This window comes from Helicoverpa armigera, chromosome 4, assembly GCF_030705265.1.
Source record: "Helicoverpa armigera isolate CAAS_96S chromosome 4, ASM3070526v1, whole genome shotgun sequence".
Classification (NCBI taxonomy): Eukaryota; Metazoa; Arthropoda; class Insecta; order Lepidoptera; family Noctuidae; genus Helicoverpa; species Helicoverpa armigera.
The window spans coordinates 13,778,766-13,806,382 of NC_087123.1; the positions used below are offsets into that span (position 1 = coordinate 13,778,766).

The 27,617-nt window shown below is 34.6% G+C and overlaps 2 protein-coding genes across 5 annotated transcripts; one reads left to right on the top strand and one right to left on the bottom strand.

Annotated features, from left to right (window-relative positions):
- The first annotated feature begins 292 nt into the window (after positions 1-292).
- Positions 293-2,442, top strand: LOC110375229 (formylglycine-generating enzyme). Its single transcript, XM_021333276.3, has 4 exons — positions 293-1,103; positions 1,200-1,371; positions 1,468-1,627; positions 1,821-2,442. Exons 1-4 carry the CDS (start codon positions 560-562, stop codon positions 1,962-1,964), a joined length of 1,020 nt encoding a protein of 339 aa, XP_021188951.3. The 5' UTR covers positions 293-559; the 3' UTR covers positions 1,965-2,442.
- Positions 2,443-2,747: 305 nt separating this feature from the next.
- Positions 2,748-27,595, bottom strand: LOC135116835 (very long chain fatty acid elongase AAEL008004-like). Of its 4 annotated transcripts, none has more exons than XM_064034415.1 (10): positions 27,113-27,595; positions 11,057-11,107; positions 9,039-9,107; positions 8,270-8,352; positions 8,079-8,186; positions 6,715-6,798; positions 5,657-5,713; positions 4,952-5,194; positions 4,487-4,639; positions 2,748-4,186 (listed from the first exon to the last, which is right to left on the bottom strand). In XM_064034415.1, the coding sequence occupies exons 3-10, from the start codon at positions 9,094-9,096 to the stop codon at positions 4,043-4,045; spliced, it is 930 nt and encodes a 309-aa protein (XP_063890485.1). In that variant the 5' UTR covers positions 9,097-9,107; positions 11,057-11,107; positions 27,113-27,595; the 3' UTR covers positions 2,748-4,042. The 4 variants fall into 4 exon arrangements, with proteins under 4 accessions (XP_063890485.1, XP_063890487.1, XP_063890488.1 ...); XM_064034417.1 differs by lacking the exon at positions 6,715-6,798 and adding an exon at positions 7,199-7,279; XM_064034418.1 differs by lacking the exon at positions 6,715-6,798.
- Positions 27,596-27,617: the final 22 nt, after the last annotated feature.

Consider the following 27,617-nt stretch of genomic DNA (forward strand, 5'->3'; position numbering starts at 1 on the left):
CAAAGTGAAACAATAGTTTATTAAAGGATAACGTGATAATGACTGTTATTAAGTAAGCAGAACCGTTCTGCAACGCAACGCTCTTTCAGCTAAGACAATAACTTTTTATTCAATAGTTGGTCCGTATTGAGGTCTCCGTATCTGTCAGCCGGAAGTCTCTAGTGTCAATCATGTCCTTAATGTCCTGTGGTCTATGCAGGTCTGTGGTACTGGTGTAAGCAAGTGTCACTGTCACTGAAAGACAAGACTGTTGTCAGCAGTTGTCAGTCTGAAAACTGATAACCATTGACATCTGATAACAGTGAAGTGAAAACATGTTTTGAAAGAAAACAGAGGATAGTTCATTTTATATAGTGTTGAATATTTTGATATTATTCCAAATTACTTTCTATGGACTAGCCAGAAGTATCGCTCTACAATTATACAGAGTTAAAAATTGGCTGATCATGTCAATATAAATATTGCTCGAATTTGTAAAGAAAACTTTAAAGCAAGCCATCTAAACAAAATCAGAAATAAAGTGAAAATAAATAGAAATACATAACTCAATGTGTTAACAATGATATTTATTATATTAATCTGTGTTCTACAACCTGTTATAACATCTAAGGAATCGGGCTGTGGTTGTAACCTTAATCGTGCCGAGGATGCGCAGATCGCCTCAGAAAGTATTTTTAACCATCTGGACAGCGATGCAGATCAGTGTACTAGACGCAAGGATGGTGGTGATGAATGTAGCACGATAGAGGAGAAAAAAACTACATCAGAATCAATGATATTTGTGCCAGCTGATGAATATCAAGTTGGTACAGATGATATAGCAATAGAAAGTGACCAAGAAGGTCCTAAAAGATTGGTAAAACTTGACGGTTTTTATTTAGATAAATATGAAGTCTCAAATGAGGCTTTTGCTCATTTTGTAGATAAGACTAATTATAAGACTGAAGCTGAACAGTTTGGAGATAGTTTTGTGTTCGCAGCATTTCTTAATAGTACTTTCAAAGAACAGTTGAAAGATTATCGTGCTGTACAAGCTGTTTGGTGGTACAAAGTGCAGGGTGCTGACTGGAGACATCCATTTGGACCAGATTCAGATATAAAAGGTATACAGTTACTGACAGTTTAAGTTGGAATTATGTAAATTTTTGAATTGATTTTTTGTAATTTTATGAGGTTCATTATTGATTTCTATCTTTCAGAAATAATGGATCACCCAGTTACTCATGTGTCATGGAATGATGCAAAAGCATACTGCAAATGGAAAGGGGGCAGATTGCCTACGGAAGCAGAGTGGGAAGCAGCCTGCCGAGGTGGCCATAGAGATACAAAGTACCCATGGGGAGACAAGCTTTTCCCTGACCGAAAACATATGTAAACTCTTTGTTTAAAATGTTTAAGAAAACCAAACAGTCTATATTAATTGTTGTAATGAAAAATAATATCTTTTTAATTTTCTTTGTTCCTCAGGGCAAATATATGGCAAGGCACCTTTCCTACACACAATTCAGCCAAAGATGGTTATGAAGGTACTTGCCCAGTACACATGTTTCCTCCAAATGATTTTGGGCTATACAACATGGCTGGCAATGTGTGGGAATGGACTGAAGATTCCTGGGCTGGAAAAAATGTAATATATTTTTATCAAGTCTATACCTTTAATCTATTATGTTGTTCACTCTTTCATTGCCTACATACACAGCGTTCTAGAATGAGATTATATTCCCATATAAAAGGAAACTTTCTTTATTGCTCTCTGTTTTACTTGAGGTTTATATTAATAAACTTTTTGAATGTTAAATAAAAAAACTTTTGTTTTTCAGCCTAAAGAAAAGGTGAAGAAGGGTGGTTCTTACTTATGCCACCTATCCTACTGTTACCGCTATAGATGCTCTTCAAGGTCTCATAATACCGAAGACAGTTCTGCAGGAAACTTGGGATTCCGCTGTGCAAAGTCTGCCAAGTAAATGTGTTTTTGTATGTATGTAATGTACTTAAAATAAGCTGGAAAGATTACTGAACCTCGCACAGCCAAACTAGTCTTTCGATCAAATCAACTGTAGTTTAGACATTATTAAGTATACGTAACTCTGAGGTTTGTACGATTTACCTGATTCAATTAGTTATAGGCATAAATGATATCACAATTTTTTATTTTATGATATTTGCAGAATCTATTAAAATTGTTAGTTTTTGAAACTTTTTTATTGAATTATAAAGTAAAACATATTCATTATCATTTTGATTTGTGTTAACGTAAGGGACATTTTATATTTTTGTACACTTATTATCTTTTATACATTTTTATACACACATCTTACCATAAGAAATGAATTAAGCAATTCATGAAGGTCCTCTAAAACCCTTATCTGAAGGTTGTATAGCAAAAGCGGTGTGTAGTCATTACAATTTGTTATCTTTTATTTTGTTTTATTTTTTGGCCAAATAACTTCTATTAAAATTTTAAATTGTATAAAGAAACTGTACACTAAGATCTAATTTTAAATGTATTTTATATTTATAAAAATAAACTTGTTTATTATAATAAAAGCTTTTTAATACCATGTCAACTCCAAAAAAGTTTAAATAATATGCTATTCTAAAATAGTAGAGATTTTTGTATTCAATGACTGATTCTAAAAATCTTTCTTCAGTTAGAGATGAGAGAAGTATCACCTTTGGGATGTGTGTGAACATGTGTGATGGCTTTTATGAATAACAAAAAAACAAGGTTAAATAAAAAATATCAGTAATATTACACTTATATTTTAATTGCATAATTTTGTATAAAAATTACAATAGGTACATAAATTGATTTCTATATGATTAATGAAACAACAAAATTTATATTTACAAAATGGTGAGCTTTAGCTGCTTGGCTGCTAACATAAGCAGAATATTCGGAGTACAAAAAGCACCTTTAATTTTGGTAAGTACAAAACAAAACGGAAGACTAAAAAGGAAGTTTGAAAGCTACTGCTATTAAACCCGTTATCGATTTGATCTTATATACATAATTTTGTTATAAATAAAAGATAAATTAAACAAAATAAATAACCAACACAACCACTTTAGTGTCAAGTATTCTAAACCTAAATTGAACATTCGGTTGAAATTAAAATACAGTTGTTGTACTTAACATAGAAACATAATCACGTCAATTTACAACAATAAAAGTTGTCATTGAAATAATGAATACCTTTAAATGTTTGATAAATATATAAAAAGGCAAACGGCTATTGAATTGAAATTGATTTAATCATCAGAATAATTATTGTGGCATTTGCCCAACCAACTGTATAAACCTATTTTTGATCTAACATAGTGAACAATGGTCTTGATAATAATCATGAGCTTGTAAAAATACTGATCAATACTTAAAACTAAACAGTGATTCAACAATATTTTAATAGCACTACAACCTGAGCTACCTTGTTGCTATTTATTGCATTGTTTTGCGAGTGACATACACACATGGACAAATAAAGTAATTTATGAGTAAGTAATGAATAATGATTCTGCTGTCATGCCATAATAAAACATAGCTAATCTGATGGGTGATTCTCAAGTTCTCAACATTCAAATGTGATGTTTAAACAATATAGTGAAAAGATTATTTTATCGTTTACAAGCTCATCATCGTAATTAATATATTTAATTAAATAAGCACCATGTATAACATACATGTTTCTGTAAGTAGGTATTATGACTGTATTCTTTTAGAGGTTTTCTAAACTCTAAAAGCAACATATTATCTAATTCTAATAATAAAAGTATAAAACGCTATGTGATCACAAATCTAGCTATACATTTACATCAATAAAATAAAATTTACACCATTGATACCGCCTAACTGTATGTACACTAGACAAATCACATGTACCACTACTCCTAGGGTTATTATTGACGAGGCTGCATGCGGCACATGATCCGACACCGTTACCCCGAAGGTCCACGCATTAAATAAGAAGTATTAACGTCCCGTGATAATTCCAGGCTATAATCACAGTACTACGGAATGCTAAGGAGGTCTCCTGGTCCGCCGTCAGTTGCCGGCCGGCAGCACGGTACGGGCCCGTGCGAACGTGCCGTTCGTGTGCCCGTTGCTGAAGCCGTTCTTCAGCGAACCGTTCTTGTACGTGATGTCTTTTATTTCTGTCGTCTCTGGTTGGGGAGACCTGGCGCGAACCTGTTGATAATGAAACGTATTCATTAATACAATATGCCTAGCCTTTCACCAACTCAGTAGGGTTGGCTTTCAGATAAAAGCCGTCAATTGCGTCGAACGTAAGACGAATTCGGATGGGGTCATCAAACTCGAGATGGCTGAGATTTGAGTGGAAATGCTCAACTCAGATGAATAAGAATGGTCCATCTTTAATGTTCTATTCGAAATACGGGTAAAAACAGACCAGTCGTACACACGGATCCATCGGAAAATTGAACGAATATTTTGGACATTAACTTTATATAAATGATGTTGTTATACCTTAGGCTTAGAGTAGGACTGATTGTAGAAGTCTTTGAAGAGGAAGAAGAACATGACGGCGTGCATGCCGATCCACCAGACGAACGCTCGCGGGTAGTCGCAGTCGATGAACAGCAGTTGGAAAGCGTGCACCATGATACCCACGAACTGGACCTGGAATATTGTTCACAACTAATTCTAGATCTTAAACTAGGATACAGACTTGTTTTGGCTTAGCTTGTATAGTAAATTAACCGGGCATTTTTATGAAACTCCACTAGTAAATTTCTCATATAATACGAGAAAATGCGAGTTTTAATTCCAAAAACATTTTTTATTTCACATTGTTTTTTCAATTTGTTTCAGAATGCCATTTAAAAGTCAACCACCATGTCCTATTAAGGCTACAATGGCGTATTTATTTACAGAATTTTCCTGATTTTAATTTAATCTAATTATGACATTTCAAATACCATATTCTCTTACCATTTGTAAGGTAGTGAGGTACTTCTTCCACCACAGGTACTTCCTCATGTGTGGGCCCATAGCTGCGAGCATATAGTACGAGTACATAATAATATGTACGAAGGTGTTGAGCAAGCCGAAGAACGTGGAGTGACCGCCGGGCGTGAACTTCACGCCGAACCATACGGACATCGGCATCACGCCATGGTGGATTACGTGTAATGTTGATACATGATCAAACTTCTTTCTCAGCACGAAGAAGATCTGCGAAAAAAGTTTTGATTAATTATTTTCCTATTGTAATTTAATTTATTTTCTTTTAAAATGAGTGTCCATGGAGTCTCTTGCTTCTAACTTTTAGTTCTTCTCCATGCAACCAACTCTTTGGAACCGTGCAACTAGCTTGACGTTTCGAAAGAGCTTTTATACTTTGACCTTCTGTAGTTTTAAGGAGGTTTTATCAAAGCTGCTCAGTATTGTAAGGAATAAGAAAATTCGATAGCACGAGTCCCAGTAAAAATGCTGTTTGGCGGGAATTCGTGCTAGATCTTATTGTTACATAAAAAATATTAATAGAGGAATTCGTTAGAGGAAGTGTTGATAAGGTATTAACTCATGTAATCCTTATCACAACACAATGCTACATAACCATTGGCGCTTGCGTTAGGATAAGAACAATGCGATGCAAATTGGCGTATATTTAGTATTATTCAAAATTCAACTTACCGTATCAAAGAATTCTGTGAACTTTGAGAAATAGTACCACCAACATGCGTGAACCATCTGAAAATTGTACAAAAACAATGAGTTTTCGGAAATAATAATAGACAGTAGGTATTTATTAAATTCATTAGGTAAAACTGTAAGTCAATTGCAAAATTTTTTGACATGACATAAAAATTTAAAAACAATAAAAAAAAGGAATCTCAATAAGAATTGGTAAGCAAGCAATCTAATGTTCTACATTCTATAGTTGTGTTAGGTAAGTGTTATCAATACTAATGACATGCATCATGAATCATGATAGATAATGATCAGTTCTGAAAGTTACTGATTATGTTAATATGATGGATGTGGTGAAGTGATGTGATGATAATGCTCACTTATATCTAACAGCCAATATACTAGGTGAAGCAAAATGCCTACCACAACGAGGGTGGACGCGGTCGATTTCAAATTTCGAAGTTGTAGAATGTCTGAATTTTATCCCAAATACAAAATTCTATATTTGAATACAAGTGTCGCTTACAATTAATACAATTTCACTGAAGATGTATGAAACCAGCTAGGCAGTTCTTGATTTAATATTAAGTGTTTTGGTTTTACGACTATGAATTTCTGTTTTTTTTTTCTTTTATTTGATTTCGAAATTCAAAATAATTCATTTTGAAATTGTTTTTTTTTTTTAGATTTATGGATTGTTGCACAAATGAGTCGTATTCTGGTCAATTTCATTTACACTATTCATTAAGTAGTATTCATTAAATAGAGTCTATTTATAGTAGGTATGTAGATTATGCATTGTGGTAATGGTTGTGTAATTGATTATTTAATTTGTTTGAGTGCAAATGTATGGTTCTAGGAAAATGATTCAAAGTGAATAGAGAAAAAGGTTTTCAAGAATAAAGAAACCACAAAAGAACTCAATGTAAAAACATCATGGTATAATGGTAGCAGCTCAAGGACAGCTCACACAGATATCTATGTAGTGGTGTAATCAATTAACGGTATAGTGTAGCTTTGGGATGTTGGGACTAATGTAATAAATGGAAGTGATAATTCACCCTCATTGTTTGTGGATGTTTGGAGTGGTCGACCGGCTGACATTGAAAGTTATACCTGCCTGTGAACCAGCCTGCGGCTCCGATCTGAAACAATATGCCGACACCAGGCCCTTATATACAATATTCGCACATCACCGAATGCCGCGCGGTTCTATGCGCAGCTTCAACTGTTAATGCATTCAAGTTTAGCGTAATATGTTGGCGCATGTTGGTCATTAACATTGTTACTTATATAAACATGTTAGTAGCAGTACAATCCAAACACGTATTCGTTTGGATACTCAACTGTATGTATGCATAATACAGCTAACTTAAAACTACTTGATACCATCTGCACCATTTATATTAACATACCGCAAATCTGCGTACGGCATTCCTAAAAATAATTTATAATGATGATTTCTATATACAGTGAGCATGGGTTAGTTTTTTGCTCCGTATCCACTGCCCGTGGCGTCGGTGTCGACGCCTATACGTCACTTACTCTAATAGCTACGGGATTGTCTGTGTAGTCCACAGGTTGGCATCTAAAGCTGTAATGATTCAGCCAGCCCCCCATCATACTCTGAGCATGGCATGGCAAAAAAACAAAAATATTGGTATGGACATCATGTTAAAAAAAATACATCTGCATTAATCTTGACTAGCATAGAATATTAAACTACCCCTTAACAGTGTTAAGGCAATATTCTATTTTGGAGAATATGTACATTGCAAAGTTAGTTTCAAGTGTTAAAAGTAACTTCTATATCAGTAAGCAATCACAACTCAAACAATATAGCAATTTGACTTAAACTAGTCTGGAAATGATCCTTATAATACACTAGTGTTAATTATTTAAATACTGTTATCATATTTTACTCCGCCAAGGTTATTTATCTAATTATTATCATTGATGATAATATTAAACCTTTTATTTATGCTCTCTCATCAGAAGTAGTAATGCAGGGAATATTTTATCTTGGGCTCGCTGATAAGCTGGCACTTAATTTCTGAATACTGAAGTATAGGTTATTTTGGAATTCAATATTATACAACCTGATGTAGATAGCCTCAATTAAAGCCCTAATAGAATAAACACAGTGTTGATGTATTTACCAAATAACAGGCTGAAAGAGAAACATGAGTAACACATTGGAATTTACTAAAATATTTTAAATGCCCTGAGGAAAAAAATATATATGTTAAGATTTCCTTATTTTAATATCAGTTTTTTCCTACTATAAAAGTAGGTATATCAATTCCGGAAATTGTTTGAAGTTTTCAACCAATTTTTTTTTAAAAGTATGTTCACCGATTTATCGTAACAATTTGATGAAAAACTTTGAAGTTTAAAAACATTTTATAAATAAAAAAAATATTACCTCATAAAACAGCCACGCACTGAATATTACTTGTAAAAAGTTATATAGTATTAGAACATTTTTAAGTTCATATGGTTTTCTATTCTCCATAAATCGTGGTCCTAGGACCTGAAAAGAAATAAATCAAATATTAGTTTCAAGGGACCCAAGAATGAACCATACTTGGATGTTAGAAAACATAAGTTAAATACCTTGACTAGATAGACATAGCTTAGACATATTAATAATGTAGGAAACGGTGAACTCATCAGGAACCATGGATTTGTCCTAGGATCTGAAAGAAAAGAAAAAAACTACTTAATATCACATGCATCAAACAAAACAGTCTTAAAAGTGTTTAGTATCAAACTCCTTGGCGATTATCAAACACATTTAATACTCTGTGCCTGCATAGAAAAAAAAAAAATCAATATTTGAGGTAGCTTGTAATCTATAGAGTTGAATAGATATAATTGCTGTGATTGGGCTAAATGAGGTGCATAGAGTAAAAGCCCAGCTGTTTAGTGGGTCATCTAAAAATACTTGTCTGTTATAACTGGAAGTGTGTTGGCAGTGTCTGAGATATGATCAGTATCATGAGATAAATTTGTCATGCTAGTCATCCTTACATATTAAGAGCATCTTATAAGCGGCCAGATATATTTTGTTTATCTATCCACTTTATGTAACAGTTTACATCAAAGGATTACTTTGTATTTGAAATTTCGAACAGCAGCTGATTTAATAGTTTTAAATGTTTGTTTTGGAAATAATGATATTTAAGTAATTTATTAAGTTATGTGACCCATGTAGAATATTTATTCAGAGAAAAATAAATAAATTCTTTGAATTTATGTTAACTACTTAACAATCGCTAGGGAACTCCTCACATTCTAGGAATGTTGCTTGGCTTGTTTGAGTACATGAATATATAAATTATATTTTTTAACAAGGTGTCAAGATGATCATTATAAGACTTACCACCAAATTTGTCCATATAATATTGCATATCGCTAATATACTGTAGTATTAGCGCCATTGTGTCGATTTCTGAAAATAAAAATTCGAATATAATTAAAACAATTGAAATAACCCACTGGATGTCACGGCAAAGATAGAGTTCCGCAATTATTTCGAGTATTTTCTAATACATTTGCACTGACCGAGTTATTTTATTCACCACCAGCTGCTTAAAACATTGTTAAAAAAGTGTATAAATATTATTTAGCCAATTAAACACAATAAATATTTTTTTGATTCACAAAATAGGTTAAGCAGGCTTTGGCGCACTGACAGCAGCGTAACAGGAACAGGGAACCTGCCAAACTGATTAAAATAAACACGACAGATGGCGCCGTCACTGCCGATCAAGATGATATAAAATCATTTGAATGATGAATTATTTTTTTATTTAAGACTAATTTTCACTCTTGTTCTATTAAGATATTATTATACAATGTTTTGCGTGAAGATGAGATAAAATAAGAAGAATTATTTTTCAAACAAAACGAATATTAAGTTAATTGCACGTTTAACTATAATTATTAATTTTATTGAATTAACTATGCAATTTGAAAAATGAAAACATCCGAACATTCTTGTCAAGATTTGAACGCGACACTTAGATTATTGTCGCGTTTGACGAACTCTGAATGATTCGTCTGTCTGGGAATGACACTTCATGTGACATTTTCGTGACTGTCGGACTTCGGAAAATTGGATGAAAATTCTGTACAAGAGTTGATACCGATAGAAGTTTTTCGAAACGAGTATTGTTCAATAAAGAAAAAGATGTATTATTTGTTTGTCCTTTTATCTCAATACAAATAAATAGCCTCTATTTCCACATGACATTTAAGTTTTTGGATTTTTAATTTTATTTTTGTATAATCTTCAGGAAATTAAAATAAACGCTACTTTGTACAAAGATATTTGAGTGTGATGTTATGACCACGTTTATTTTACTTTAATTGTCATTGTTTGGTACAAACTAAATTAAAACTAATTAAGTAATTTAAAAGAGAGTCTTTTGTTCGATAAATTCATGTGCATTTAAATGAATACATTATACAACTGAATGCATATTTAAGCACGTGAAAATAGATACCAATTTGCTGCAGCAGGTAGGTACCTGAGTAGGTATTGCATAGGTGACATACCTATGTTAGTATTGACCAATCTGTATTCTTTAGGTTAATAGGTCTATTATGCAGAGTCCTACATTTGCGGGGTCAAGGTCAAGGTCAAGGTCAAGATTTTAAAATGATTCATGTGGTGATAATGCCCATGCCCATGTGTACGCTGCGGTCAGTTTCAGCGAATTCAATTTGTCCTAGTCTCCATTCTGCTAGTCGAATTCTACTTAGATGGGTCGGTACTTACAACTTGGTAAGGTTACCTACCTACGTGACGTGAAACAGTACAATAGACCGTTAAATATCTTACGTAATGAAGTACTGTGAATGAAATTTAAGTAGGTAGGTTTAAGACACATTGAAAACTTCGTATTTGCTACATATTTCAAAATAAAGAAGGACATAGAAAGAAAGGTAAACATGTCTTTTGAAAAGGATATCAAGGGATTGTTGTCTTGATCTTTATTAATAGTTCCTATTATTGCCTAGATAAGTTTCGGAGAAAATGGACCCTACATAGCTCTCTGAAGAGCTCTATGCTCTATCTGAAGAGCCTTCCAATTACGGAAGGGTGGACCGGCCGTTTATTAAGTACATGCACTTAAATAAACATGTGCCTATATTTTCCAAGCTTATCACTGTCTTATCATTGAACTGCCATCCAAATGCATATTACACGAGGTCAGCAACAAGTAGCTCTTGCAGGCTTCGTAATCATACTGAGTTGCTCATTGGCCTCGTATTCCACAGGCTACAGTTTTGCAGGAAAATAATCATTATACTTTTTGCGTAATAATCAATTATAACGAATCTGTGAATCAACGCTTTTCTCAACAGGTAGTCCGCAATAGTAAAATTACTCACCTTAAACTAGAATGCTTCGAGGCTACTTTATATTTTCTTCGCTTAGCTTATCTGAAAAGAAGAAAAAGACATTTTTAGTATGAATATTCTATTTCCAATAGCTGAGTAATTAAAACTAATATACAATATATAATTTAGGAATTAAAATCAGCAGATAGCGGCAGTTGCCATGTCGAGAGCCCGTACACATCATAGAAGCGACTTCATTAACCAGTTTTGCTTGATAAACCACTATGACAGTAAAGGCCCTGATAAAACTATATATTTAGCAGATGTCTCTCGTCCTCGAGTTACGCAATATATATTTTAAAATAGGCAGTCGATCATCTAAACGGTACAAGATGGCAAAACCAGTTAGTAAACAGGTGGGCATCGATCGAATTAAAATAATAAAGCACATGGACAAATTCTGCCAGACTCACCAGAGATTCAAAGAAAACGTTTCAAAATTATGAAAGTAATATTCATCTTTCCATTTGCATGGCTACGTTGGAACACAGCAATGTCGATGGATGACGTTATCCATTGTTTCAAGGAATCTCGATGGTCAATATCGTGTAATTAACGGTTACATGTTGTTAGCAGTTACAGTTTCTATGCGGTGTTCAGTGTGGTGCGGAAACATGCTTATGTTCCAAATCACGTTGTGTTGCGACCTTCATATTGTGATAGTCATGTGGTAGTCGTTTCGTTCTACTAGAGATTTTGTTGCACATTACGTAGTCGCATATTTAGGTGGTATTTTTCCTGACCTAGTTAGGCTGTCTACGTGATTGTTAGTGATAAGATAGTGTTGAGTTTAAAAACGATACTGGATGGGAGGTGTAGCCGAGCTGTGTCGTGGAATCGTGAGATAGGCGTCATGCGAAGTCATTTCATTGCGATAACAGAGTTATCTGTAAATGAATACGTGTTCATTTCACAATAAATTTAAGATATCATTAAAAACTTGGAGTGTTTACAGAACTAGTTTTGATTAAATATTTTTTTAGTGGCTCTTGTAGTGTACGTATTTATTTCGGTGGTCTTTTGTAACTTCGTACGCGTATAGTATAATATTTAAATAATAAAAATATTTCTTAATACTAATTAAGTAAATAGGTACTAGGTAGGCCTACATTAGGTAGGCCTGTGTTTGGTTACCGTAAATTATTTAATAATGAAATCTCTAATGTAAACTAATTATCTGACCGAAGAACTAAATTGAATCTAAATTAGCATTGAACTAGATAGGTAACCTGTTCCATAAAAAAATATTTTTAGACAGACTTTTAAAACTCCGCTGTGTAGTTAGTTTTAAACAGATTTTTATAATAAAGAGCGTAAGTAACAAATTATTTCGCTTGTTGGTACATCATGTCGTGATAAAAAATACCTACTTATTACCCAAACTAAAATACTGAAGTAGATTAGGTATAAAATTGACTGAAAAAACTTACAAGTAAGTTCGAAGTTTGTTTGTGGTTATAATACTTACTTTTAATAGTATTTTATTTCTTAAAAATGTCAGAATATTGCAGTAAACGACGACGCGGTACGCAATAAAACTATCGTGACAAATTGTAAATAAATGTCAATTCGATTTCAGTTGGTTATACCTAACAACCCATGTAATTGCTATTAGGTACCTACTTACACAAAGATTTGAATTTGAGGAAGAAATTACGTTTTACTATGCTTGACTACGTGTTACCTACGTTACGAGAAAAAATGATTGACACTTTATGGTTTTAGGTAGATTACCTATCTATTACGATGGCGATTAGGCAAATTATAAAGCGCGTGGTACCAATGCAATGTATGTAGGTAAATAAGAACGGTCTGAATTTCTTAAATTGGCAGCTTCTAACTTTGACTTTTCTTACTTAGGTAACTTTGCCAAACGTTGACACCTTCTGTAAGTGAATGTCAGACACGTACCAAGATAATTATCTACGGTAAGTAAATATTATAATAGGAATAAAAAAATATTGCCGCATGTCGAAACAATATGTGCAAGAGGTGCGAGTGACATTGATCGCACAAAACATTGCTGAATAGAAAATTTTTGCCGAGTTGAATTTTCCCCAATCAAGAATGTAAACTTTTTTTTCTTACCCAATTTTATTTATAAATATGTAGCTGGTCTTTTTTTGGCTATGGTATTCCGATTTTTTTTTCGTGATGCTCGTAGCATTTATTGGTCGCCTCGATAGGACTTTTTTTTATTGGAACCTATCCACCTATTGGTTTGGACCTATTTTTATTACACGGATTTTTCCTTTCGCTATCAATAGAGTACATTAGTTTATTATAATGTGCTGTTATTTGGAGATAGTACATACTTAAGGAAACAAATTAGCAATGCTTCCTTGTTATTCAAAACGACGATGGTCAATCATGACTTTGAACTCTAGTGACATTTTTTGTTTATTTAGGTACTGGAACTTACTTACCTGCGTACGCCACTTATTTATAGTTATAAACATTAGCTTGCCGATTTTATAATATGTTATGTATTTGTGACCAAATGACGTAACTAACTGTGGTAGACGTTACCGGGTTCTAGTAATTTTATAAGCAGTGTGTTCCTCGGTTCTATTTGAAAGAAAGCTGTTTCTTATCGTAATTGAATAACCTCATGAGTACGCATCAGATACAAGTTGCATAAGTCACGGTATCAAATTCTTATGAACTTTGAACCTGATGGTATAAGTCATTCAAGTGCTTATTATACGCTATGTGAATCCACATTAATTCACTATTGTACTCAGTTAAACAGCCGTGTTTTTTGGTAGATGATTGTGAAAATAGGTCAAAAATAAAATTGCCCCATTCGGTCAATTACGCATATTAATCATGGAAAGATTTAAGAATTAAGAAAGGATTTGGCCATTAGTTTGAACAAATCTTATCGTACAACAAAAGCCTCTATCAGTGTGGGATATCTTTTATCTGAGGTATTACAAGCAATTGCAAGCCTAATACTTAGGTGTTTTCAGATTTATTAAGATAGATGTATTTAATTAAATAAATATAGGTAATGATAAACACATTAATTTTGATGGATTGTTTTATCAAAGATTATCCACATTAATTACAAATGACCACTAACTCAGAGGATTATCACAGTTTATTGGCAATAAGTATGATATTTTGATAAGGTTATTATGTGTAATCGCTGATTATAAGTATTGTGTAAGTAGGCGGTGTGTTGTAAGAAGAATGCGTTCGTTGCAACACATGCGACGCTCCACAACTCCAACAGAGCAAGTTGCAGCCGATCGCCGCTGACGGCCGATCATGTTTGTTTATCTACCAAAACCACCGATTCGTTTGTTTTGTGTTCACCGATTCATTTGTTTTGTTCACCAATTCATTTGTTTTTGTTCAAAAATTCATTCGCTATGTTCACCAATTCATTTGTTTTTATTCGGGATGGGATATAACGTAAACGTGTTCCAAATCGTAACTTAATTTTATAGTCGTATTGTTAGTGTGCAATATCCCCTTTTATCAAGTGGTGTAAGATCAGTACAATATAAATGGTACTCAACACTTTGTCGGTGAAGGCCGCGCATCCAAATTCAAGGCTGTGCCTATGAATGAATAATAATTGTAACATTTAACAGTGAATGGATATTTATGTTGCTTTTATGTATCCTCTACTTAGTTGGACTTAACACATGAAATATGAATTGAAATTATAGAGTCGTCATCGTATGTGGTATATTCTAGGATATTTAGAATAGAAGTAATATAATTTGTAGTTGTCATTAGACGGAGCAATCGCCTCGTGCCTAAGTGGGTCATTGACTGCACGTCGAGTTATGTAATGCTGAGCAGAGTGGCTCGACGAGGTGCTCGCAAGTGCACCGCGCGATCAACCTCTCCTTATCATGAACACATTCTACTATTTGATATATTTATATCGAACTGGTTTCTCATCTTTCCAGTCAGGCGGTTCCCGAGTACTTATTTCTCTAATGTTTAAGCTAAGTTAATTTATATGATAACCGGCTTTGCAATGTCTTGCACATTACCTAAACGCATAGCCAGTGCATGGCTAGTTTGCAGTATTGACTTGAAGAGGCCCGTGTGTACCTTGCAGGCCGTTGCCGTCATGGTCGTCGCGTCAGCCGCGTGGGAATACACGTACTTGGAATTATAATTATATTTACATTCTTACTGTGTTCAGCGCTTAATGTAGTTATTGTGGTGCAAAGTGCCTTCGAACAACAAAGAAGCGATAACACAGTAGTAAGTAATTCTGTGAAAGAAGCGAAGATGACATCAATACAAAGACGTTACCGGTCGATTGTATTCACAAGGAAAACGGATTGACGCTCACTTACGTTAAGATTACAAGACTGGCAACGTAGCTAAGTGCCAGTGTTGAAACTAATGACTGCACTATTTGTAACTAACTCCAATAGACGGTTCTACATAGAAATACGTAATTATGGAATATTTGCCCGATTTCATATTTATCCTAAAATAATGTTTGTTGTAAATTGGCCAATTGAAATTTTGGTGGGGTTTAACTTTGCGACCGAATTTCAAGAACAATGAGTCATGCGCTTTTGCCTTATGGTTCCCATATTAATTAGGTGACAGAATGAGCAAGAGAATTCAGATCATTTTGGTTACAATAGCCTATTAAGTTAGCGTGCTTCACAATTACTCACAAAGCGGGGGAAACAAATTGTGCGTAGCCGGTTGGGGAATACCGCAATATTGACATTCTAGTGATGTCCCGTGCGTACGATCGACAGCCAGCAATGTTTATAAGATCATAGGTAATATGAATAGAAATAAACAGGTACTTAGTCATCAATTGTAATCTTAATAAACACAAGATTTTTTCTAATTTTTAATTGTCTCTGTTTTATGCTATCGTTAATCATTGTTCGGCTGATACACGTAAATGAATCGATTACCTATATACCAGCTACTGGACAGGTTATTCCACTGAACTTTACCTCTGAAGGCGATCATTAAAACTACAGGAATTATGACAATTATTGCTCTATTGACGTTACGTTTGCCAGTGTAAATTAGTTATTGGTTATTAATATCTACTGAGAAATATAGTCTAGTAATAAACTGTTTGTGTACTGCATACGCTGTAATCAATGTTATGGATGTCAATTATTCAGGATTATTAAGTGTAATTTGATACATAATAACTACCAAGATTACGTTTGTTGACATGGAATTTTTATTTTCCCATGTAATTCCCAGAGCGGTTATTGTTAGGCTATTTTCGGTGGCTGCATTTATTATTTGTCAAATAAAATCAAACACATTATAATAAATGAGATAATAACTTTGTGACCGTTTCATGGTCAACACGGTAGGTTTATGCATACTATTCATATTATAAATTAAACATTATCGAATTATTAAAAATACAACAAGCTTCCTGTCCAAATAAAATGAATTAAGTACTAGGTACTTGGAAACAATTCAGATTTTTTGAGTTTAGAAATTACTCGGACAAAGTTTGAAAAAAATTGGGGAGATCAGTTTCATGAACTATTTTAATGAGGAAAATAGTACTTTACCGGTGGCTTCTTCTTCATTCTGTTTGAGAAATACTTGTATCATACATAAAATATTTGCCCGGCGCTTAATAAACTACAAGTTAACAAAGTTTAATGTGTCTAAAGTCTAAAGCCTACAGGAAAATTGTTTGAATCCACGATAAAATAAGTAGCAAAGCAATAAAACCCAGCTATTAGTTACAATACCCATAATATGTTATAACGCTGACAGAATAAGTAATGTGTAAAGTTTTAATCTGCAGCAATTGTATTCAAATGGTTACGTTAGTGGTTGCTGTAGCCGATGCGATCGGTCGACATTGACATTGCCAACGCGTCTGCACGCTAGCAGCCGTCGAAAATACCTCTTTGTAATTGAAAATAACTTTCATTGAAATGTATCGATGCAGCACTACACGAGGCGCGTGAAAGCATTTCAGAGTGACTAGTTTAACTTGGTCTATCTAGATGGCGCTGATGGCGAAGATAAAGATCGACAATTTGTCAGTTGCGGTAGGTTTGAATTTAGTACCGAGAACTGTCGCGGGTCTAGATAAACTGGTGATCTGTAGACATGTACATGAGAGCAATACTCTTGCAATCGGTGCTGTGCATGCGGTCGGTTCGCGATTGTTTTTCTAAGAGGGTTCTTTATATTGTGTAGGGTTTTAATTAGCAGTTGGATTAGTAATTAATTTGGCTTGCATTTTTGCGTTTTTTTGTGACTTTAATTCAATTCCTAAAACTGAAAATGCTCATACGAATGCGCTCGTAAATATATCTGCATGCACAATACACCGTGTTGATTGTTCTTATAAAAGTTTAACATAAAGCGGTCACATTGTGGTTTATTGTTTGTCATAAGAACACATTGCTACCACATTTTTCCTATTATTTGTGTTTACAGCAGCAGTTGATGTTTTGGAATCTTAATGAAAGACACGACGTAGTAAAATTTTTCGAGTAGTCAAAAGAGGTCCCAATATCGATGTAAATTATATTACACCTCATAAGAATTCAATTTTCGATATTGATTCTGTTAATTCAATCTTACGACTCAATATTGGATCCGCGCTTTAACTCAATGCCATTCGTACAGAGATCTTATTATTCCCCAAGGAAAAGACACTTCCGTATGAAGCTATATATCATTAATAATTATATTCATATAAACACATCGCGTATATACGCATCATATTATTGTCTACAAGGGTATATTGGAACACTATTTCTACTATTTATGAACTATGTTTTTAAAAATTCGTAGCACTGCTATGACTGCTACGAGCTACGAGGTTACGAAAAATTATAATCAAAAATATTCAACAATATTTTTTGATACTATCCCGTTCAACCAAGCATGTTGTAAGTAAAAGAAAACGTGTTTTTGAAACTTTTACGTAATTAAATTAGTCACTTAATTTATTTAGAACATAAAACCGTATTTTTTCCATATAACAGTACTTTCAGTAGTTGGAATATTAAGTGGAAATTCTATTTAATGTTGCAACAATGTACATAGGTCATTAATTTCACGGTTACAGACGGACTCTGTAGGGTGCTACGAATGCTACGCTGGTGAATTGTAGCAAGAGCGCGGGGCCCCAAAGGGCGCGAGGCCGTGGGCACTGGAAAGCACGTGTCGACACTAGCGGGTTACCAGTGTTACCACTAGACCACGCACGTCGTGAAGGCTGTTGATTTTGGCCCCGGTTGTACGTGCAATCACACTATATATTATATTTTGGCAATATAACAGTGGCCATTTTGTTTAATACACGAAACAAATCCCAAATAAGCTACTACTACTAATAACAAAACAAAATGGTAGCTTGTTAAGAAATCATTGAAATTCACGTGTCAATTGAATGAAGCATAATCACTCTCTTAATGAATTGTTAAAGCAAAGTAAAAGATTTATTAATTTCATGCATTATTCAAAGAGTCAAAAGAGTTGTATCTGAATAATGAAGTAATTGTTTTTCAATGACTATTCGTAAGTTAGCATGACTTATGGTAAAAAAGTGTCAAATATGTTTGGTCAACTACCGAAAATGGTAATTTTCTTTGTCCGCTGCCGACTTTACATATTATTATACGTTGTTACTACTTATTTATTAGTTATTAAGCCCATTCATTGTTGTCGGTTACATTAACGTTAAATAAATAATTTAACGACGTAAATTAGATGTATGCATCATTGCATTTATTTTTATGCAAAAAATATAGCTCGTGGAAATCTAATTTGCGAGGTTTATCTGGGGCTGTCATACTAATCTTTCGCTGTGATTTGTTCAAAGGTTCACCTAGAAATGTGTAGTCGAGGTGAAACTTGTTGTCATCGAGTCCATCTTTGGGACAATCAGTGTTACCAAGTAATTTGTATAGAGGTCAGGTGACAGTCGTTTTGTGTGAAATACTGGCATGTGTTCGTATCCGGTTTGACTGGTAGGCGACCTGTCGACCCCAACGTAATTGGAAAAAGGCCTAGACGGATGATATGATTTACGGTCATTATGCATAATTATTTTGGGTGTTACTAAATATAAGTTCGTTCAAGGTTCGGAAGAACAGTTCAATGAAATTAAGGTATTCATTTCTTGCGCAGTGTGGAAATATGTTACAAATAGAAGCATATTTAGTAGCTTGGTTATCTATTCATAAATCCAAAGATAGTTACTGAGTAAAAAAAGAACAGGACATAATTTTCTAAATATCACCATTATCTATTGTAAAATGATAGCTCTACACTCAATCTAGACCAACACGTCTACGCAATAAAGAGATGACATCATACAATCCAACAATAATGACGAAACAAGTGCCCTCTCCATGTTCCATTTAATATTATGTGCACCTGTATAACTCGTAGGGTTATCAATCTTTTGTAATGTCCGCGACATCACTTGCAGTTGCCAAATATAGGTGGGCAGCGATGTTCCGCGGTAGCGTACTACGTAAACAGTACCAAACGCAAGGTCGTAACGTTGATAACCCTGAATCATGAGTTCCACTACAGACATATATGGACGAAGCGATAATGACCATTGTCTTCGAAAATTGTTTTAATTTTTAATCTTCATTTTCGGTCGGAATAAAGGCGGATTCCTTTTTAAATTGTACGAATTCCGATATTAATGTTTTTGCCGGATTTTTAACATTGTTTTCCAGCTTGAAGGTGGTCAGATGACACTTGAAGATTGCTCGCTGATGGCAAATCATCACAGATAAGAGGCAACACTTGACTGTAATTTGTAAGATGCAATGGATAAGTAGCAGTGCATTTAAACGCTTATGGTGATGCGGAAAACGTTGACTGCAAAGTCGGATTTTGTTGTTTGAAGTACGTACCAAGATGGATTATGTTAACGTGGCTTTTGACAACATGAAACTTGTACACCTTCTACATCGCCCACTAATTGTTTTTTCGAATGTCCACTAAAAGGTTATTTGTTAACTTTGTGATTTTAAGGTGACATTGTTTTTTGTTTCAGACGGTACCGCAATTCGTGTTTCTGTCATCATTAGAGATGCAAGTCCAGTTTTTTTTAATGATTAGGACTGGTTATACTGGAAGTTTATTTTTGTCTAGACATATTTGTTACTTCAGTTGTAATTAAAATTTTCTCGTCTTGTAGGTACAAAGTATTTCTGAGAACACAGGATTTTTTGCCAGTTTTAACGTACCTACCTAGGTATTAGGTTTCTTTATAATCATGTTATGTTATGTAGATTAAAGAAAGATAAAGGTTTAATTCAACTACCTTTGTTGTAAAATGTTTTATTTGAGTAAAAATAGCTCTATGTACCTATCATTATTTTGTCTTTATCTTCTAAACAACACTTTAACATCAGGGTGCTTCAACGATCAAGATACGGGTAAAGATTTATAGTATTCAATACATTATGTGTTTTTGTACTTTGGACATAAAAAATGTAGGTATCTACTTGAGCGGGTTACGGAAAATCACGAACCGCAAACTAAAGATACTTACTTGTGTACATTATAAGAAAAAACTTCATTCGTTACCAAGAACAAACATTTGCTTTACATTAGTTATTTCATGACATGAGTGATAAGTAAAGCTCACTTGAATATATGTGATCAAATAATATAAGTATGCATTAGAAAATAAATAATATTTATAAGCAATGGGATGTATGGTTTTCTGGCTTAATCGATGATGAGGCCTTGTACCTCTTACATACAGCATTAAGTCCCACTACTCATACGAATAGAGACGGTGTACGATTCCGTAATTCAACGGATTCGATAGTTCATAAACGTAGAGGTTTGCTAACAGCATGAATGATGTTAAGTCAAGGTATTTTGGGTAAAGTTATCAAGGCGAGCGAAACGTTCCATGTTTGGTGTTAATCTCAAACATTGGAGAGGTGGTGGAAAGTGGCGCTGCGTTATCGGCGCGTGCTGAAAGTGGAGCGTTGAGTGAGATAACTCGCTCGCTGCAGAATGCGTAGTGCTGCACCGAGGCCGTGTGCGCGGGCGCGGGTGTCGGGCTGCGAGCTGCGAACACCGACACTGCACACCACGCAGGTTCGGTACTCGTTATACAATTGCGATAACTTATTTCAACAAAAGTGACAAAACACTCCACGCGATATAAACCGTCATTGACGAAATTAGAAGGGATCGCGCATATTATACTTATACGTATATACGCACATTATAATCATTATTAGATTGCGAAATTCAAATACTACACGCTACTGAGTGTATGGAAAGTTTGGGCAAACCTTTTTGCTCGGGTTATTAAGTGGGTAATCAATTTAATGTTGAAGAGGCAAATCGAGACACGTAAATGTTAGTAGGTATGTTATGCACAATTATCTACTCAAGTAGCTACTAAGTCTTTTGTTTATCAGTTCCGTAATATACGAACAAGAAAAAGGCTGAAGTTGAACAGAATCTAAGAAGCCGCTGAGATCATAAAGGGAGAACAAATAAATAGTCACGTAATGGAAGCGAATGTGCAATGATTATCGTTCAGATGCGACGTGCACAACAAATACCAAACTATTGCTAGACAGAATAGTCATTGAAGCATTCCATGATATCTTACTTCTGCCTGAAACATAACGTGGATGGTTAAGCTACACATCATACAAGCTACTGGAGAAATATTTTGTTTGATGTAATTGAATTCATTTTCATAATAATTAATCAGTTGCGCAAAAGAAAACTAATTAAAATTTTCATATAGGGTGTACTTAATCCAAAAGAAAAAAGATAATGTTCTCTTTGTTGGTGAAATGGCAGCGGTGCGCGATGCGTTTGCGCAACACCCGGAGGCAACACTGCCGACCCTGAACTCAATTCGGCCGCGATCATTTTGCAACTAATCGTTGGTCGGTGCGCCGCGATGGACGTCGTCGGCGCAAATGTAAACATTTGCAGGCGTGAGCCGAACACGCGAGGCCGATGTGAACGTGCTCTAACACTTCGTCCACCATTAAATGACTATCCTTGCTAAACGTAACGCTCGTCACCGTATTCAAATTCAACAGCTTAAAACCTTAAGCAGACCAAAAACAATGCGTGACTTTTTACAAAAAACCTTTTCGCGACATTTAGCCACTAAATACATAATTTGATTAATGTATTACTAAACTTCTATCAGATTGTACGTAATAAGCATATCGAAAAGATTTTGTAAATTTTTGTGTTTGCTTACTCAATTAACGCATGGGAATTTGCCATTTGCCATGCGCGAACATTATCCATTACCTACAATAGTATGAATTTTCAATTATCACTTTAGTAAGTGGATACTGGTATGGCAAATATAAAATGTGTGACGTTACATGTGTCTGAGATTTCGCGTGACTTTGCTAACGCAACTTCCTAGCTCCATCATGGCGATGATCATTAGGATGAGACGAGGAAATTGTGTATCGATCGCCATTGAAGGTATTGGGATTTCCAGTCAATTTTTAAAGGTTAAAAAAGTCTATTGGCTTAATAGATTAGCTGTTCAATACTATTTTGTAGTATCTACATTTTGGCAAATACGGACGATTTTTGGCGCTTTTGACAGTGTATTTTGTTAATTAGGCAGGTGTCTACAATCTACATTGTTATTGAGCTTAACTAGTCGATAAACTTCGAGTCAAAACATTTTGTTTACTTTGTTTTAAGCGATACCGACGTCATATTTAAAATTAAAGTAGATATATAAGAATTTTCATCAATATTCATTGCAGCATAGTTTTGCATTAATTTTATAAGTGCATAATTAATCACTTATTTTGTCACTAAACATTCTGTTTCATTAAAATGTGACTATGTTTGGTATTTATAGCCTACCTTAACGTCAGCGAATTATTATAAGTAGGTATCTAAGAAAGATATAATAAATTGCGACATAAGCACAGTTAACGTAACGCTAACCTGTAGGTATAAAAGATTTTGAATGTCAATGCCAACAACCTTTGTATCTGGTCGAAAAACATATCTGACCTTACAGGAAAGTACGTACTTATCTTCAGTGAATTAATAAAGAACGACAGCGACATTGAAAATATTAATCTGAGTTATGCGACTTCGACGATTGATTTAACCGAGTATGGTTTGGAAATTATTGGCCAATCCTTAAATTAAACGTAGAGAGAGACACTACGCATATTCAAATTTTAATCTGAACATTATAGTTCCAGTAATGATTTATTTAAATATGATAGTGAATAAAAATGAGATGGACATTGGACGTTGCTAAATTGGCTCTAATTCGCCGTCATTTTTATCAGTGCTGTGTAATTATCAGTTGGTTTAAAATTATGTTAAACCGGTCGTGTTGATAACCACACATATTTTCGGCACATCCGATACGTATTGTGATGAAAGAGTAATTCAATTAAGAATTTCGGTCACGCATCTCCTCTCTAAATAGTTGCGTTAATTAGGTGTGTGCCGGAGTTCAACTGAAGGTTAACTAAACTACATAAGAAATTCTCAAATCATTTGCGAAAAATGTTCAATATTCGGCATTCTAACCTAACCATATTTGCCATTTTAATTGAGAACTTAATAATGATGTTTTATGCTACAATAAAAATCCATCCCTAAAGCACTTAATGGACCCCAATTACAAGTCATTACTTTTTATTGTTTTCATCATATTTATTTTATAAACGGAATAAAAATTCTCATGAAATCTATTAATCGTGGACAAGCCAATAAATGTTAGTTTCACGGGATTATTCATAAATCGACATATTTCTCAGTTCAAAGTGTTGGATAAGATGAAGAATCAACTATTGCAGGATCAAACAAATCAAACAGGATTTGTCTCATTATGGTGCAGATTACCAGGTTATTTTCACATTACCGGTTCTACGTATTAGCAGGAACACAGTACGAACACAAGCTATGCTTGTAAAGTGTGGCATGGTCGTTTTATTCTCTCAAACAATCAACCAACCTCTTTACTGATTATACGGCATACATGATTGTTACCGAATGCAATAAAAACTGCTTTTAGTCTTCGACTCTTCGCTTTAAGTAATTTTGTTGTTTGTTCATTTTCCTAACAACAAAAAGTATAAAATGCAAGCCGTGTTTGTAAGCATATTATTAAGAAAGAACTTAGAGATTGCATGAACAATGACTGGCAATTCAATAATGTTTTGAAACTTTGTGGATAATAATATAATTTCATTCTAATTATTTGGGCATAGATACTGACAGTGATAAAATGATGAAAGTGAAGTAAGACGAGAAAAACGCAACGATGCGCGCGTCATGCAATTAAAAGTAGATGCGGGGCTACGGCATGTTGCATGCTTCGAAGTACCAACTTGCAGTTTCCTTTGTTATATTGACTTTATTGTTTTTCTTAATAAGTGGGAAAAAATAAAGTCCTTAGGAGAACTAGTCTAGATATTACAGTCATTGTTGTGTTTAAAGACGAAGGCACAGTATTGAAAATCCTGTAAGTAAGTAGGTGGTTCTGGTAATTAGCAGATACATAATAAAATTATAAGGTGTTTGACTTTGAGGTTGTGATGACAAAGATCGTTTAACTTATAACGGAAGAAACAGAAGCATTTACAAAGAAGAGTCAGTTTTTTAATGGTATCAACATAAAATTGAAAAAGTAATTTAATTTGTTGGAAAATTATTTTTTCAATAGTATTAACATAACCTATTGAAAATTAGCTTTCCAACAAATTAACTGCTTTCTAACATTTGTTGGTGAGTAATTTAATTTGTCTGTTAGTCACTTTGAACCGAAGAAGCTATTGAATGACCAGGATAAATCCACTGAAAGACATAATTATCGATTGCAATGGAATGGTTCAAGCCATTTATTTATTGATACTTCCTTCACGCATTTGGCTACTTGAATGTAAGAAATGATTTCCTTTCGGAAAATGGAAACAAGAATTTATTTGCGCAAGGAGAGCAACTCTGGACAGATAAAGCAAAATATATATGTAGCAAATTATATTTAAAATACGAAGTCACTACAATGAGCCTTATTTAGGTAGCTTAAGGCTTTTACGTATGTATCCGATAGGACCTTGATATCGGTTCTGTTCTCAATAATAAGGCATATTGACGTATTCTCAGAATTAAGTATCGCGGATAGAGCAAGATAAGCAATCCAGTAGTATTAAATTCAGTTCAATGAAAGATCGAAATTGACTCGATGAATCATTAAATGAAAATTAATTTGTGAAGACAAAATTAAACTGTTTAAATAAGTTGTAAGGGGTCTATTTACTGAACCAACATAATTTATTTTCATGTCTAGTTCTAGATTGATAGATGGGTATAGTAAAAGTAGTCAGAAATAACGGCTAACTTTTTTCGGAGGTCAATAGAGTTTAATGATATTCGTGAGACATGTAGTAAATTGAAAAGTAAAGTAAATAAGTACATAATTCGGGGTATGTGCTAAGGTGGCTGACGTCAGTGAAATTATTTCTTTCAACAAGTTTTATTCGCGGTTTTTTATTTGTGCTCGGCTGGTTTGTTCACCTTCAATGATTTCCGATGTTAGCTTTCCTTGTTCATGTCAGCCTTCGTAATTGAATGTTCAGATAAAATGATTTTATTATGCTTCTTTATTGCCATGTTTTATTTCCAATTTTACCTTTGCCGAAATTAAAGACCATCGTTTTTCTTTGTTGAATACCTTCGTTTTTGGGTAAGCATTGTATTCTAAGATGACTTGGTATGTAAAATCCGTCCAAGATATCTAAAAAAATCGTTGTTTATTAAAAACATTATATTCAATACCTAATCATTCTTGGAATCATATTCTTATTAGATGAAGATTATTTAAATGCACATTTCAGCACGTAGTAGGTAGGTAGTATAATTTCTAATCAAACGATAACCAGATTTAATATCATTACAAAGTCGTGTTTTATAGTAATTTTATCATTAAAAATGTAAACTACGTGATTAATGCGTTAGTTCGTTATCAAGATTTGTAGATGTCGATAGCGATAAGCGTGCACTATTTATCGATAACGTGTCGGAGTCGGCATTAGTGCAGGGCGTCAGTGGATGGTGTCGATGGTGCCCCTCGATGTGACCGCGGTTACGTTACGTGGTAGGCAGCCAGCCCGCTAGGGAGGCATGTTAATCTCGTGTCATGTCAGTGGCCAGGCGCTGTGACCTTACGTCACGCGCCTACCGCTTTGCGCCGCCACACGCGTTGGGAATACTAACGCCACCAGAACGCCTTGGTGGATCCTTGGCTTCAAAACCGAGCTCCTTTCTGAGCACTCTGTTGCGCCTGTTGTGCATGTTTTCTACGATTCAGTTCACAGTTCAGTTAATGTTTGCGCTACTGTCCATACAATTGGCATACCATATCTTGTTGACAAACGCGCACCGGAGAAGCGGATGTTATCCACTGTTGATAAACTTTCTTCCTATAGTTATCTTTCCTGTTATCGACACGTACTCAAATCAAACTTGAGGTAAACGAACATTATTACTGTTACCTTTAAACTAATGTTCATTAAAATTGACTTCATTTGATCTTTACGATTTGACCCCTGATTGGGAACACGAGTCTCTCTCAGCCCAATTAGCGCCTCTAAGAAGCGTCTATGGGTGAGCATAGGTACGAAAACGCGGGAATTATTGTGAACTTGACACATTTTAGTTAATTTTGTCAAGGAATTGAGAGTGTAAAAGTTGAACAAGGACAATTCCTGTTATTGTTCAGTTAGAATTTTCCAATGCAATCGATTCACGTTATATCGATAAACAAGTACTTTTAATTAGTATAAACCATTCAAAATATTTTTTATAAGAGGAGACGTTTTAAATTTTATGTAATATATTTATGTAAATATACTGTGATATTCAAATCATGTATTTCGGCAAGTCAAACACACGTTGTAACGGCCACAAATTCTTTAGGATAATTCACAGACAAATAGTAAAGTTTGAGAAGTCTATCGTACTGTCAATTTGTGATCCACCTCCAGTGAGTTCATCACATGATTCAGCTGGCGACGCAACTCGTTTAGATAATATGTTTAGGCTCACCTGAGTGATCGATCTGCCAGACCGGCGAGCTCCTATTTCGGAAGTAAGTTCTCCAGGGCGGGCTGTCCAAGTGCACATTCACAATATGTCAGTAGCGGACAGCTGATGTCCTGTCCAGATTAACGTGTGTATGGGTGGGGGCGCGAGGTTGCGTGTGTGCGTGCCAAAGTATGGCGTTCGGATCGCGCCGCGAAACAGCGCCTGCGCACGGCGTACAGGTGAGCTCGGTACTGGCGGCGCGCGCTATCCCCGCGCGCTTTTATCACATCGCTATTCACACGCCTTCAACTTGACTTCCCATATCATCGTTTAGCTCATTTACTAATATCGCACCAATATTTTGCTCTGATTATGGATTCTTATTGAACCCCTATATAAGTTGTTACTGCAGCAGAACTGATATTAGGTCGGACCTATCTCTTTGGCTCACCACTTCAAAATGAGTGTTTAGCCAATCTTCATGGAAGCGGTGTTAGTACTAAATACGAAGCTTGCAGCTCCTCGG

Excerpts from the sequence above, each read along its gene's own strand:
- LOC110375229 (XM_021333276.3), top strand. The coding sequence starts at position 560 with ATGATATTTATTATATTAATCTGTGTTCTACAACCTGTTATAACATCT. Across the intron at positions 1,372-1,467 it reads TTCCCTGACCGAAAACATAT|GGCAAATATATGGCAAGGCA; the intron begins GTAAACTCTTTG and ends TTTGTTCCTCAG. Across the intron at positions 1,628-1,820 it reads ATTCCTGGGCTGGAAAAAAT|CCTAAAGAAAAGGTGAAGAA; the intron begins GTAATATATTTT and ends TTTGTTTTTCAG.
- LOC135116835 (XM_064034415.1), bottom strand. The coding sequence starts at position 9,096 with ATGGCGCTAATACTACAGTATATTAGCGATATGCAATATTATATGGAC. Across the intron at positions 8,353-9,038 it reads TTATATGGACAAATTTGGTG|ATCCTAGGACAAATCCATGG; the intron begins GTAAGTCTTATA and ends CTTTTCTTTCAG. Across the intron at positions 4,187-4,486 it reads AGTCCTACTCTAAGCCTAAG|GTTCGCGCCAGGTCTCCCCA; the intron begins GTATAACAACAT and ends CATTATCAACAG.